The 15,355-nt window shown below is 38.6% G+C and overlaps 1 protein-coding gene across 2 annotated transcripts in view; it reads right to left on the bottom strand.

Moving 5' to 3' along the window:
* The window catches only part of TULP4 (TUB like protein 4), a 146,165-nt gene that overhangs the window by 40,019 nt on the left and 90,791 nt on the right, over positions 1–15,355 (bottom strand). For both annotated transcript variants that reach the window (XM_084283313.1, XM_084283314.1), the window contains exons 3-4: positions 10,188–10,316; positions 9,711–9,872 (exon numbers count right to left, since the gene is read on the bottom strand). In XM_084283313.1, coding sequence (XP_084139439.1) covers positions 9,711–9,872; positions 10,188–10,316 — 291 coding nt within the window. The remainder of the gene's footprint in view (positions 1–9,710; positions 9,873–10,187; positions 10,317–15,355) is intronic.

Raw genomic sequence — 15,355 nt, 5'->3', positions numbered from 1 at the left:
CTTTTCTGCTGAATACTTTTTATTTCCATTAAAAATTCAACTGCTGTAAAATGATTTCTTGAACTGACACTGAAAGAGACATCACCACAAATTCACACAAAAAACTTGGGGGGCAAAAAGCACTAGCTTTTTTTTCTGACTGCCTTTATGTCTAAAAAAAATGACAAGAGTTTTCTGTTTCCTTCAGAAATGAGGAATTGCCAGCCTGCTCGTGGACAATACACCATGAGATCATCCATCTAACTGCACATATACAGAGCACTGAAATTCCCATTTGAGACTGTTAAAACTTTCAGAAACAGTGCTGGTTTAGTTACCTACTTTCAGGCTTGTTCTTTCTCTCCCTTACAAATTCCATAGGGTTTAGATAACTATTACAGAGCCCTCAAATGAGAAGACAAAGTAAATACACTGGAGATTCTGGTGACAAATCTGTTTAATACAGATTGAAACTCTAAAACCTGGGGATTCAAACCACACTGGCTTGATTTCTCTCTAAAATTGTCTAACATAGTTGAATGACTATAAATGAGATACAGCTTCACACTTCGTTTCAGAAGTCAGAAACACCAGTAGTTTCTCAAAAGCAGGATCTCAAATTATACAACTGCTCTGGACATGTGAGGATGGAAGCAATTGTGCAGGTGAAGATAATGTTATTTGAGGCAATCTGGCAAATTACAGAAATGATTATTATATGCCCCTGTAATTATACCCACACTGATTCTGACTCGAATATTTACTGGCACACGCACTTCTATATTCTTTCTTGACTCAAGACATTTTTTAGAAAGTATCCTATAACAGATTTTTCAGTAGAAAGAGCAAACCTTCTTTATAATGTTTACTAAATTTACAATATGCCTCAGTTTACTCTAGACAAGGAAAAGAGTTGCTGTTTTATTTTTTTTAACCTGTGTTAGGTTTCAAATTGCATTCAAAGTAGCATGCTAAATGAACTAAAACCAGCAGCTGGAACATCTTCTCCAGAACATCTTCTGTAGCTTTTAACATGGAGAGGACTCCAGGCCTGGACCCACACCAGAAGTATGTTGGAACGCTCTTCGAGCAACGTGGTTTTCTGTATTCTCACTAAACTCTGCCAGGAAAATGCACACATGCCCATGAAGAATGTATCCTTCATATATATCAAATTATACATAGGAATAAAAAGAACTATTTGGTACTGGTAGGTGGGAAAATGTAATTAGTTTTACCAACAACCACTCAATCAGGCAAATGAGTCAACTGATACCCAGAGTGCTCACATACACTTGGCAGTCTCCTGTACTGTTCCCAAGCCAGGGTTTAGCTATTTCCTAAAAGATATGTTGTCTGCTGAAGTTAAAATCACCTTCTGAGTTTTAGAAGTCAGAATTTTTGCTGGGATTCTGTGTGTGTGGTGTTGCTTTTTTTTTTTTTTTTCTTTTCTCCTAATTGAACATATTACTTAGCAACAAGAATTGCACTCTGGACCAGTAAAAATGCAACACAAAGTATTTTAGAAACAATGTTCTTGCTGTTTTGACTTTCATAATACAGAATCAAGAAGCTCCAGGGTCAAGCTATATGCTAATGGAAGCAAGTGCCCCAAATTCTGCTTTCTCCTTCTAGGTCTTGGGTGTTGGCAGAGAAGGGTAACACAGCATGGGCAGGAAATATGTAGGATGGGTGAAGACAAGTATAAGGGAGTCAACATGGAGATACGTTGTGTAATAAACTGTTACCAAAATGATGCACTGCACAAGAATGACTGTCCTCCCCAAAACAAGGAAAGGGAGGAAGGATTAACCCCTTTCCAGCTGAGGCAGCTGTTCACAATCCCTGGACATCAGAACACCAACAAGAAACTGGCTCCTGGACAAAGGGCAAAGAGCACAAGTTGAATGCACCACGCAGGATAACACCCTGATGGGAAAGGGTTTGGGGAATAAAGAGATGCTGTTTCCACTTTCCATTGGTGCACTACCTCTTGTTGACAAATCTGAGGAAAGGCCATGTAGTATCGCTTACCAGAAATGCCACCTTTAGACTTCTGTTTACTACAGGAATTGTCCTTGCTTTCCTGGACAAGACCTACTGCAGAAATCCACAAATGTCCTCTTCCATATTCAATCACTACAATCCTTTCTCCTCATGCACGATTGAGACTACACACAGGCATGAAAATCATACCCAAATTCAGGACCCATGTTGGCTCACTGTCTCGTTACTAACATCCCAAAAAAATCACAGATTAAGTCGCATTGCTAACAAGGTTTAAATTAACCGTGCCAATAGCTACATTTATTTTGAACCATAAAGATCAGAAAGCTCCGGGTGAACCAAATGGGTCCTAGGGCCAAAGCATTCCATTTCCAAAGCCATTTGACTGAGAATAACACAGACTGTTTCTGATAAATGCTCTAAATATTCAGAGTTTAGAACAAAAAAAGACTTCTACTTACATGCCCTTTCCTGACCAACTTAAAGTGTGACCAAACAAATTAAAGGAAAATAAAATTCTGACTTTATATATGACTTCTCAGATAGAAAGATAATTTCTGCAGCAGGTGTCATTTTTGCCTGAACTACCTGAAAACCAGCATAAGCATTTGCTGTTACTTTGCACAGGTATCCTGCAAGTCCTTGTTCTTACTGTTTGCCCCAGAGCTGAAGCATAATGCAATGCTGTTCAGAAACACAGTTTCAAGTGAGCGTTCCTTGTCCCAGACAACTGAAGACTTCAGGCTACATAAGCAAATCCTTCTATACAAGTACTAGCAAGGTGAGCAGAGAAGGAAACTATTTCTGTCTTCCTGACACTTCCCACAGAAAGGCTGGCAGTGTCTCTATTTGCACTCATCTTTATTTTGCTGATTCAAATACTGATGGTCCAAAAATATGAAACAGTACTGGGTATAAAAATGCTAAGTGGACACAATAACTGAACGGCACAATGAGTCTTCAGTTCTTTTTCCATCTCAAGTTTGTCATTTCCATTAACATCCTTTCTTTCTGACATCCCTTCTTTCTGACAGAGCTTAATAAACCCTAGATTCTGGTCATCTAAAATAAGAATATTGTGACCTATCCAAGTGTCATGCTGGATCAAGGTAAAGAGTTAGGAGATAGAGTGTTGAAGGTGATCTGCACATCCTTGTACATTGTGCATCCAAGAGGATGCAGAAATCCATTTGCTTTTTGCAGAAACAAACATTAAATCCCTTTACCCTGTCTACAGGAGACTGCAACGAGGAGCGAAAACATTAAAACATTCGTATTCTTCTTTTCAGACAGAGTCATTAAGGGAAAAAAATCTTTGCAAGACTCATCTGATACAATGTTGACATGAAACATTGCAGCAGCAATGCGAAAACATGAGCCAGGATGCCGTCAGCACGTAAACAGCCCCATCTTACAGCCCTCGTGACGAGAACAAATAGCTCCATCTCGCCAGCTCTCTCAGTGCCTTGCCACTACAGACAGGATGAGGAGCATCAAGGGAAAGATTAGGCAAGGCACAGATGAAGCTAGTGGGAAGAACAAAACACATTGAAGCATCACCTTGTTGCTCTGCTCCTTCAACTATCTGCTCAATAATTGTGCATTATTGGCCAGGGTTTCTGGCAGAAAAAAAACCTTGTCTGGAATAAACCCACAGAGAGATGCGATGGCTCCTGAAGCCGCAAATGAACCCTAGAAGCTCCAGAGAGAGCATATTTACTCTTTGTCCTCCCCAAAACGTAAGGCAAAGCCTATAAAGTCCTCGGCTGAGTACTAAAATCTGCAGTAAAGCTGCTCATTGCTAGTGAGAAAAGGAGAGCAAAACTGAAAAGAGACACAGAGCACCAAGCTATTTAACTCTTTCCAGTCCTTCATTCTGAAAGCCGCATTCTCAGCAGAATGATGCACAAACAGCTACTTGAGACGGAAAAGTGAGAAAAGACAACGCTAATGAAACTTTATATAGACACCAGAAAAGCAATCTATTATTTCAGAAATAGCTGCATAATGAAGCTTTAAAACAATATAATAAAAAGAGATGGGAGAAAGAAAGGCTAAATAGCACTTAAAATTCACATTACTTTTTTCACATAAAAACTGTCTGTCACTATTACGTGGCATCATAAAAATCAAGTCACCAAGCAAAGAACAAAACCAGCGTTACTGGCTTGCAGCATGTATAAATATATAAATCAAGAATCATAGAACCACAGAATGGTTTGGGCTGGAAGAGACCTTAAAGACCATCCAGTTCCAACCCCGACATGGGCAGGGACGCCACTCACTAGTCCAGGTTGCTCGAAGCCCCATGAACCTGGCCTTAAAGAACACTAAAGTCTATGCAAAAAAAACATTTAAACATTTTAACTGTAAAAAAAAAAAAAGACTATAAAAGGGTACAATGAATTAATTTTAATATTAAGTCTGCCACGAAGGCCTGAAATGCTTCTAAAAGTAGTCCAAAATATCAAGACAGTTAAGTTGTGTTGGGTTTTGTTTATCTATGTGTTTTTATAACAGATTTATCTTAAAAGAAGTCTCTTCTCTCTGTCCTTTTATTGCACGTTAACAGTACTTCTCAATTATGGAGCATGCAATGTTAAGATCTTTATATGATTTAACCACTGCCTTAAGTCCTTGTGGCTTGAATAAACCACCTAGTTAATTAATGACACTTCTTCAATGCTATATAAAGCCTCTAGCCATTTTTTTCCCAATAATTTGTGTAATTCACCCATAAATGAAAATAAATCTTTCAATTTTTCCTCAACAATTGTAGCTTACCCTACAATTTTGAGCAGCTCTAATCATTGTAAATACATATATAGGGTCACTTGATAGTCACTGCACTCAAAATTAATGAGGGAAAAGATGTATTTCTACATGTTAAGAAATAAAAATAGAGGCATTTTATAGGCTCCTTTATCTGAACCTACAAAGATACTTGGTAGGAACAAGAAACATTCTAATAAAGACCAAAATCATTGCTTATACTTTCAAATTTTACCATTTATTTTCATTTTGCCCTTCGAAACCTTCCACTACTCATAATGATTAAGGTGAGTATGTCCCTTTCCTATACCGCCCCAGTTGCCTGTTTGCCTCTTTCATCATTCTGTCAACTCATTAGAAGGCTGTCTTCAAGATCTTGTTTCCACACAGGTAGATGTCTGAGCATAGTTATACTCGATCAGCGTGACTCCTGCAATAGCAGTGACTGCCTGAATGAGATTTGAGCTACAGCATCTGATTAAAATCAAAATGGTAGGGGGAATGGAAGCACACACGCCTCATTCCAGAGCATCAAGCAAAAGAAAGCACAGGTGGGAGGATGGCATCTTGGCACAAATGGATGCAACATTTTCAAACACTTAAAAATTCCTTATTTTTAAGCCGTGTTCTGGAAGCTAGGTACGGCTACTATTCCTACTTCCAGTGTAGGACTTGTTTTGAATAACTATTTCCCTGAAAAGGCTGTAGCACTGCAAGTCATGGACCATGGATAAAAATGGGGGGATCCAAAAGCAGACGGTAATCAAATGGCCATGGTTTGATTAGTTATTCCTTCCAGGGACTAAAACCACACCAAAACCATGGAACCAGGCAGGCAAACTCATTGAAAGGCTGATGCTACTGTAGCCATTTGACAGTGCTCCTTGTTAATTTTCTTGTACCTCCAGGCCTGAGATTTGCTAATGCTGTGATGACTTGGGGAAAATACTGACATGACTAAATGTCATATTATCAGCTTATGACTACGAAAACTGATGCCTCATGAAGGTCAGCAGCAATCTGCATTCACCTTGCTGAGGCTGCCTCAGCCCAGCCCCTATGAGGCCAGACGGACCAGGCAAAGGCGAGTTCAGTTGTCAAGGTGGGAATCACCTTGGGGAAACAGATCTGCCTCAGCTGGGGGGAGTCCTTCTGGACTGCACTGCTGGCTCCCCTCCTTAACGTGAGGTCCTCTCTGGGTGCAGGGCTCTGCCCTGAAGCACAGGGTGCTCACGGCAGAAGGAAAGCGCTGAAACCTGCCTCAGCTCCGTGCCTGTCAGGAAAAATGCTGAAGTTTCTGTGGTTGCCATGGGAGTAGGGCCGGCGAGCGCCGGGAGCAGGAGTGACTAACAGCATAGAAACTGCCTTCCTGCACAGCTACTGCGAGCTACGGAAGATTAAAACAAAAAACACAGACCTCCTGCACCCTGCATTTTCAGACAAAACAATTTTATCTGCAATTGGTCTCATAGTTTTTCTTCCAGTTTCTCGGAAGACCTTACAGTGTGCACAGTATCTTTTCCTAATGCTGTGCCTGTTTTCTCTTCCACTGAGATCAATATTCTGCATGATTAGACTCAGAACAGGTTCAAACCAGGGGCCTTTATTCATACATCCTTAGTATTAATGTACTTTATACTGCAGTGGGACCATATACAACAGTTAACATCGTGCCAGGCAGGATGCAAATCACATTGGTAAACTGCTTGTACGTTTTATTTTCAAAGCAAACAGAAGAAAGTTCACATGTATTCATTGTCTGACATATCTTGGTCAAAGAGAATCCTGGTAAGTCTCTGAATTTCCACTCTATATCACCCTGAGGAAGCAGGCTCTGTAGCCTCCGGTAGCCCTTGGAAAATCAATTCCAAAAAAAAAAAAAAGAGAAAGTAAGGTCACAATCCAGAGTGATCCCATCCATCCAAGTGTAACACAAGTGTCATTCTGCTCAAGATATGAAGGACCCAGTCCTGTGAAGTTTTCATATTGCGTGTATTTGCTTCCTGCTGGTACAATGGGGCTGTGTGCCTTGGCCATAAGTGTGCTCTGGATATAGAGTATACAGGAACAGGAAACTGCTAAAGCCCTCCACTCTGGCAGGACTGCAGAAATACAAAGAAAATAAAAAAAAATAAATTCTAGTCCTCTTCAATTAACATGCAGAATTGCAATTAAAAGGTCTCTGTTTAGAACTAGCTACAGAATCCCACAGCTCAGTGTCCAGACTCAAGACCTAGGTGTGAACTACAGCAAAAATCTGCCAGTGACCTTCACAAGATCATCTGTTGACACAGGATGCCGAGAAAGAAAGTGTTGCAGTCAACCAGATTGTACCACGTCTCCCCTGACTCATAGTAAGTTTGTACCCAACACACAAAGAGAAAGGACTTTGGGACTCAGAAGGACTTTGGGAAGCGTTAAGTATGGAGTTTCAACCACAGGTGGCATCAGCCACTACCCTGGAGGCCTCACACACATGCCTGTATCAGAGCACAGCAAGGACAAAATACACTCCACTATCATCACATACGCAGTTAAAAGTTTGACGCTCTATTTGCCATATTTGACATAAAAGTATTGCTAACTCACCTTTATGTCAAAACAAGAAGATGGTTAGCAATACTATAGCTCCAACCATTCTTCTCCTCCACCAGAAAGATAGTTGTAGGAAATTCTCTTCTTGCAGAACTGCCAGAGAGCAGCTAGAGCAGTCAGTGATAGACTACTGGTGTCAGACAGATGGGAGAAAAGACAGAAAATGAGACTGGAAGCAAAGAGGAGAATGCACACTGCAGATGACTGAGGGGGAAAGTTGAGAGAACTAAAGAATGAGGTGAAAGAACAGTCTATATTGAGTGCATTTTTATGAAGACAATTAAAAAAATAATACTGAACAGTACATTTCCCTTGGAAATTTAGCTTTCCAAGTTAATTGTGTTAGAGGTTAAGGTGCTATGGAATGTAGTTTTTCAGAATTACTTTCAGTAGTAATTTTCATGGTGCCAGAGGGGTGACAAAAATAATATGACGAAAATATAAACTTAAATTTTCACATTTACCTTTCACTCACTGTACACAGCAATCAATTACATTAGGCAACAGGGAAGATGCTGAAGCTACACTAGACTATAACATTCTTAATCTCATTTGCACAGACAAATCGGGAGAGAAATTAGATAAGGAGATAAGTTAGTAAGTGCATCCATTTCTGTATGAGCTTATTTGTGTGTAATAAATGCAAAGTCTTTTTCCCCGAAATTTCAATTTTCAGTATGAACAGAGCATAGTCTCTCCTAAGAACCTCAGTGAATTTTATTTCTTGGTGTCTCTGGAGACAAACACATCTAAATACATATTAGAAGATCTCTTCACCAACTCTGGAGAACAGCACAAGGATTCATCATCAGTTAACATGCAAACCCCATAGTTTGGAGAACTGTAGAGATTAACACCAAACCTGTGGCTGGTTTTGGTTTCTATTTCAGTGAGTTTGTCAACAACACAATCTCCTAAATCAAGCAAGTGATTTTCACACAGCTGGAATTGGCCATTATGTTCACATGTGCTTATCTGGACGCTGAACAAGTGTTTGTTTTATGGAATAAGCACTTATGGAGCATCTAGTTTAGAAAGTACAAACATATTGGCTAATTTGAATTAAAAGGCAGTCAGTCACCCCAAATTAAGCGCTCAAGTGATGATATTTCCAAATACAGCAGTGAACTACAACCGAGAATCATACAAATGGGGTAGCCTCATATTTAAAACATAGGACTGAGAGCTATTAGATGTTAGTTTCTCTCCTACTTCTGCTGCTTGTCTTTTCCTCTTGATCTTGAGTAAATTATTTATTGCCAAGACTCAAATCTCCCCAGATTCAAAAAGAGGCAGTTAGGCACCCTGGCTTTAAAGAGCAGTGTTGTAATAATTAATTCATTATTCTTTGCAGAGCACTCTGAAATTATTAGATGCAGCCGTAGAAATGTGTATTATTATTGCTACTGTACTCCACTAGCAATTCTCAAAATAACCCTGCACATATCATGTATGGATTTGTAGTATTCTGAATTAAAGTCAGTGTACCTTGAGTCCTGAACTAGTATGTTGACTTGAAGGTGTAAAATGAAGAAAGGAAAATAATCCAGTCTTGATCATAATGCAAATTCTCTTTGCACTATTCTACTCCCATCATTTCTTTCAGTACTATATTTTCCACACATTAACCATAACGATAGCAAGTATGTGGAAGGGCAGACCATTCCACAAAGGTCAACAGCTGAATGGCAAAGGACCATTGCAAATTCTGCAAATGAAACCAACAGGCTGGCTCAAGCCCCACTATAAATGGTGAAGTGACCAACATGATATGCTTTATTAGAAAAGCAGTAAAGAAGGTTTTTTAAACTGTCTTTTTCAAAGCTCAGCAAGTTTTGGGCTCAACGGTTAAAAAATGGCCTTTTTAAAAATGATGTGTTTTGCATAAGGCTGAGAGGTCCCTCTGACACAATCAGTTTGATCCCTTTGCTCATGAGAAGGCACCCCTGTATGTCAGTTGAACTGTTTTTGCTGCAAGTGCAAACTGGGCAGCTCTATACTGAAGCAGCTGCTCAGATGTTTACTAGTCTATGCTGTATCTCTGCTCAAATGCGTATTATCGCAATAGCTGCATCAATGAATTAGGGATACAATTATAGATTCCCATCTCAAACAACTGACTTTGAATAAGACTCCATGTGATCCAGGGTGAAAACTGATGATAGGCAACTTGGTACATTAGTATATTTGACTAATGAGAGCAACAGGATGGATTTAATTTTCCACTATGTGTGGGAGCACCAGTTTTGACAGAAACAGTTCTTACAAAGTGGGCATTTTATTTAATGACTTCTTCAGAGGTGTATTCTACAGCATACCACTGCGATATTATTAACAGCCTCTAAAAGTTCCATTACCTGTTGGTCGTCTGGAGTCCATATGCCACATGTGATCTGACTTTCCAAGTTTATTTCTGAAGACCAGTGTCTTTGTCCACTGACTGAACCGACCAGCACAAATCCATCTCTGTAGGAGATAAGGGCTTGAGTCCCATCATGGCTCCATGTAAAGTCGCTTACCTTAATATATCAAAGATAAGAAAATAGATGTATTAGCCATGGAGTAATTTTTCATTGTTTTGATAAAAGGTGGCACTGCACAGAGATAGGCAGGACAACTCTTTAGCCCAGTAGCAGTTCTGATTTCATGGCTATCAGACAAAGCAACTGTCCTTGCAAAGTGTCTTTGACACTTCTTGCATACTCCTTTCAATAAATAAATGTTTCGTTTTCTCCCGCACATTTCAAACGGTATAAAGTACTACTCATTGTCCTCTTCATTTTGTCTCTCAGGACTTGATCACTCTGGACTGAAGAGAAAACACGCATACCAACCTGTGCCCCACGATCATTCACAAGCTCCACAGACCATCTGCCTTCGTACTGTATCCAAACGAATATTCCTCCGTCTGCATCACAGGTTGCTAATTTCTGAAATGGTTCATTCCATCTAACCAGCACAACCTTAAAAGATTACAAACAAAAACAGCATTACCAAAACTGTGTAGAGTGCTAACAGCTATTTTACAAGAAGCAGTTAAACAATACTGCAAAATAAACAACATTGCATTTAAATTCCGAAGAAGATGTACAAAACAGTAATTTTCAGCACAGCAGTAGGCGTCTCTCAAGAACAGCTGGAATCATTTTGTCATGACTGTCAGCGAACACAGGCTCTCTCCCCAATCAGGCCTTTTTGGAAGACATCACATGCTTTTAAGAAAAACACACACTATGCTGGAATGTAGCATTTCATTACAGAAACGGCAAACCGAAGGCCCCGTACCCAAACCACGTTCAAATTTTCCTCATCATCATTTCCCTCATTACAATCTCCATGTCTCAACTCTGCAAATGAAGTTACGTGCTCTGACAGAAGATCAAATTTGAATATTCGTGTCACCAGTGACATGAAAAAATTTTCTAGAGTCCCTGCTTGTTAAAATACAGAAATTTCATAGAGAAATTGCTTTGCTTCTCAGTGCAGAAGGAATACAAAGCAGTTTTAGGCTCTCTACTCTGTGCATTAGAACTATCTGAGCTTTTCTGGAGAACCTAATCAAGTCCAAACCTGCCAAATTGCTCTCTCATTTATAATTAATATCAATTTAACAAATACAGTATCTCTCACGGCCTCAGTACAGAACTGAAAAAAACACATCATCCTAGTGCCTGAAGCAGAAATTAGCTGTAAAACCATTTACCTTCTGTTAATGACTTTTTCTTAGAGCCTTTTTTCCAAATTAGTTCTATTTCAAAAACATTCTGATATGGCTGGGATGCTCACATTCATACACAATGAGCTTCTCCGCCAGTTACGTTACAGAGATGTAGCATATACAAACAGAGAAAACAAATACGAAATTCTCAATCAGCGGAGTGTTATTTCAACTACTTAATGGGCACCCAGATCTAATGATGCTTTTTCATAAATCTAAATAGATAATTAATCACTTAAAAGAGACAGAAAGAGAAGACTTTCCTGAAATATATTCTGATGTTTACTGGGAAGCAATGATGCTCCGAAATGTTCCAGTCCTAAAATGAACTCCGCGTACACAGATCCACCAGACTTCACAATGAAAACAGCAGTTTTCAGAATTAGGATATAAATATGCCTGCCTGAAACCAAAACTTGACAACTGAAAAAAAAAGATGTTCTTAGATTTATTTAAGGAGCGCTACACTTATTTGCTGAGTGCTATGGGTCACAACCGCAAAACATGCAAATCTGTGCAGCCCTCCGGTCCTGAAGGATCAACCCTTGCACGATTAAAAGGCTAGAAGAAAACTGTTTCTTCATGCATACATAAAGATTATAGGAAGAAGTGGATGTGACAAACTACACCCTCTGTTGCTATGCAGCTAGGAAGAATCCCATTTGAGATGCTGCAGAAAAATGCTTTGCTTTACTTGAACCAAGTAGAACCCAATGCCAACGTGCTAGTCCTGCCTCTGGTTGGGTGAATTATGTTGTGACACTATATGGATTATATCATACTTGCTTTTTTTTTCTTTCTTTTTTTAAAAAAAAAAATTTTGTTCATTTTTGGAAGAGCAGTAAATAAAATATTCCAGCATAGTAATATAAGCATCTGTATTTTGGTTGAGGATTCACTCTAGCTCTTCTGTCTAAACAAGAACAGCACGAATTTTTCAATTTTTCTTTTCTGTTTCTCGTAACTTATATGCACACAGCCATCATTTCATCCATCCTGAGACAAAACATAAGAACTACATAATTGCACTTGCCACTATTGCCTAACGGCATTAGCAAAGTGAAGAAAACCCCATACGTGACATCAGGATAACTCTGAAAAACCTGGCTTTTGAAGGTTGGCAGTAGCCAAGGCTAACAATGACTCTACATAGAATTGAAGGCCGTTAATACCACTGAAAATCAGACCTTTAATGATTAGACGGTCTCCACACTGGACATTTCATAGATCAAACAAAATAAATTGCTAGAGGATTTAGGAACAAAAGATAAAACTAGTTCAAATAACATTATGCTTTTTGATGAACACCATCAAAGGTACCGCTATCTGCCTCAAAATTGCCCTGTGTTATCTAACAAAGATTTGAGACAAGCATATGATTTTACAGATTAGACAAACCAGCTGACTTAATGGTATGAATTATGGGCAAAGTGACAGGAATTACCTTGATGTGATTTTCATCTTTTCTATTTCAAATAGGAATCTTCTCAAAGCTAGAAGATAAGTTTTGAATCAAATGCTGTTCTACCTGTATTTTCCCTCAATTTGATAAAACATCCAAGGACACATTTGAACGTAAATAATATTACCAAAGCTCTGCCCCCTCCTTCCCAATTAGTAACTTCCAAAACCTGTGTCTGGTGAGCTACAAAGGTCAAAACACCAATAAGCCCCTGGCTTTAAGAGTAATAATCTTAGCACTTTATAATTACAAATGAAAATGAGGCATTGATTTTATATGCCTTCTGATAATATGCTCATAAGGAAGTCATTTTGCAATTTGAAAATTCAACTTCTTAAAACGCAGAGCAAATGCTACCATTTTATGAGGTCATTTTAAAGCTGTTTTCATCATTTACATTTAACACCTGACTCCAGGTGCAGACTCTACAGCTGCTTTGGGTATTTCCAATTTCATTTGAGGCACTCAACATACTGAAGCAGAGACTAAGAAAGGAAGAAGGTCTGCCCTAAGTATTATGACAACTTTTGGCTTTTATGTTGGTTAGAAAATAAAACGTATGAAAACATGCTCCATTGCCAGAGCACGTAAACGTATAAGCTTGAACTAGCCCTCCAGAAAGAAGAATTTACTGCTAGCCCATAACGCAAAGATATCGTTACTTCCACTAACAGCTTCAAGTCACAGGGGCCCCATCTTCACTTCTGCTACCTTTATGGTTCTCTGCTTCCCATTCAGCATCTTCCCACAGGTACTCAAGGAATAAACTGTTTTTATCTTGTAATGAAAGAAAAGAAATGTTGGCATGCCAAAGAAAGTTGTCTGTGGGCCACGTGGTCTGCACTGCCCTTGCATACTGGCTATTTATGTATTTATTTATTTTTAATTACCTATAAAATTACCAATTGTGCTTGTTCTAATCTACAAAAATTTTGTATTACAGACATTAATCAGCTTCTAAATTGGTATCTCATGCAGAAGACGATCTCCCATAAATAAAATACCAAATAACTCCAAGCCCAATACACTCATTTAAGTACAGTGTAAAGGCCAACGTATCATACCAAATAGGATTCTTGCCATGAAGTTCAAGGAGCTTTTGAATCAAGGTCTTGTGTTTTCTTTGAGCTCCTTTTTAGACAGTGCTTAGTAGTGTAAAATTTATTGAAAAGTGGAACATTTAGCATCATTTATAGCTCTGTTTTAATTGTCAGCTTGAATTTCAGGAATTAAGCTTAGTTAATGTTAAAGATGCTAGAAAATCTCCCAAAGAACCGACTGCATATTATAAAGAAGAATGAAGGCAGATGTTTAAGTACGTGCATCAACCTCAGACATAAATTTGGTTGACCAGTTACAATTCACCTTTTATCTTTTGCTGCTTTTGATTCTCTAAAGGTACATGGCTATTTACCAAAGAAAGGTATATACTACAAAGAAACTACCATTATTCCAAAGCACGTAGACAATTTGTAAGAAAGCAGGTGTAATTCACTAGGTGAAACAGCAGACACACACAATTTTACAAACTGTTCCAGTTTCTGCTTTAAATATTTTTTTTTTCCTAGAGGAGTCCAAGCTTGTTAATGGCAAGCAAAACCCCAGCAGAGACCAAAGAAGCCAAGATACAAATACGCTGGGCTATCACATTCCCCTCATGCTGACGGGGGGCGTGGATTCCCATTTTGAGAGCGCTTCCCTCATAAAGCCACTCTGAAGGTATTTGTTCCTTTTCTCCCATTGAATCCCACCAGGCTAATGCTCAGAACCGCATCCTTAACATCTTTTATTCACACATGCATACAAGAAAAAAGGAAGCTCGGCTACAACTATCCTTTCATCTCCATCCCTTCTGGTAATATTGAGATATTTGCAGTCTGATGGACATTCATTCTCCTCCGTCACTCAGCTTGGCACCACTTTCCACCGTGTATGGGACTAATTGCCAAGCTCTGCTAGTGTCCACCAACTCAGCAGTGAAACCATTCATCTCCAAAAACACCCTTCTGAATGAACACGCCTTAAGAAGAGATCACGGAAAGGTGGCAGCACAACTTCTTACCAATGGATATTCCTTTTTGCTGCTGCTGTTTCAGACAAAGTTATCTAATGTCACATAAAATACAAGCCATTAAAATTATTCTAATAAAGAAGACTCCTCTAGTAGAAATCTTCGAAGGAAATAGCTAAGTATAAAGCTGTACCTTGAAGTTTAGAGCATTTACAATGTGAAAAGAATGTGAGCTTTAGGTTGGGAAATGAAAAACTTGAATAAATGTGAAAGGTTTCATCTTGGAAAATTTTAGATATAGTATTTTCCTGTTCTGAAATTTCTCTGTGCAAATTGTTTCCTGCACTTTTTATACATGTATAGCAAATGTTAAAGGATTATTATGACTTTTTTTATAAAGGTATGGAACTTGGAAAAATCACCAAAAACTACAAACTTTTTGGTCCATGACTTCAAATAACAAAATGAAGTCTGATCAGTCACTGGCCTGGAAGATCATCAAGTTTCTTAGAAAGACACTGTCAGAGAAAGATCATCATCTAGCTAGTAATGATAGTATTTATTAAAGTGTTAGACCAAAACTTTTGAGTAATCTCAATTTTGAGGTGGCAAACATATCATTTGTAGTTAATGTGTCTTTTTCCCAATAGAAGCCAGGTTTGGTGATTTAAATTAATTACATAATATCATAATTACATAATACATAAAATATGTGCCATATTTTATAGCACAATACTAGACTTTGCTAAAATTTATGGTATTCTGAAAGCTTTTCTTATTCCTAATTTCACTGGAGTTTTTTGGAGGAGGT

The sequence above is a fragment of the Netta rufina genome, assembly GCF_964035555.1.
Source record: "Netta rufina genome assembly, chromosome: 3".
Classification (NCBI taxonomy): domain Eukaryota; kingdom Metazoa; phylum Chordata; class Aves; order Anseriformes; family Anatidae; genus Netta; species Netta rufina.
Note: the sequence above shows the minus strand (reverse complement) of the source record. Positions and strands in the feature narration are given on the sequence as shown.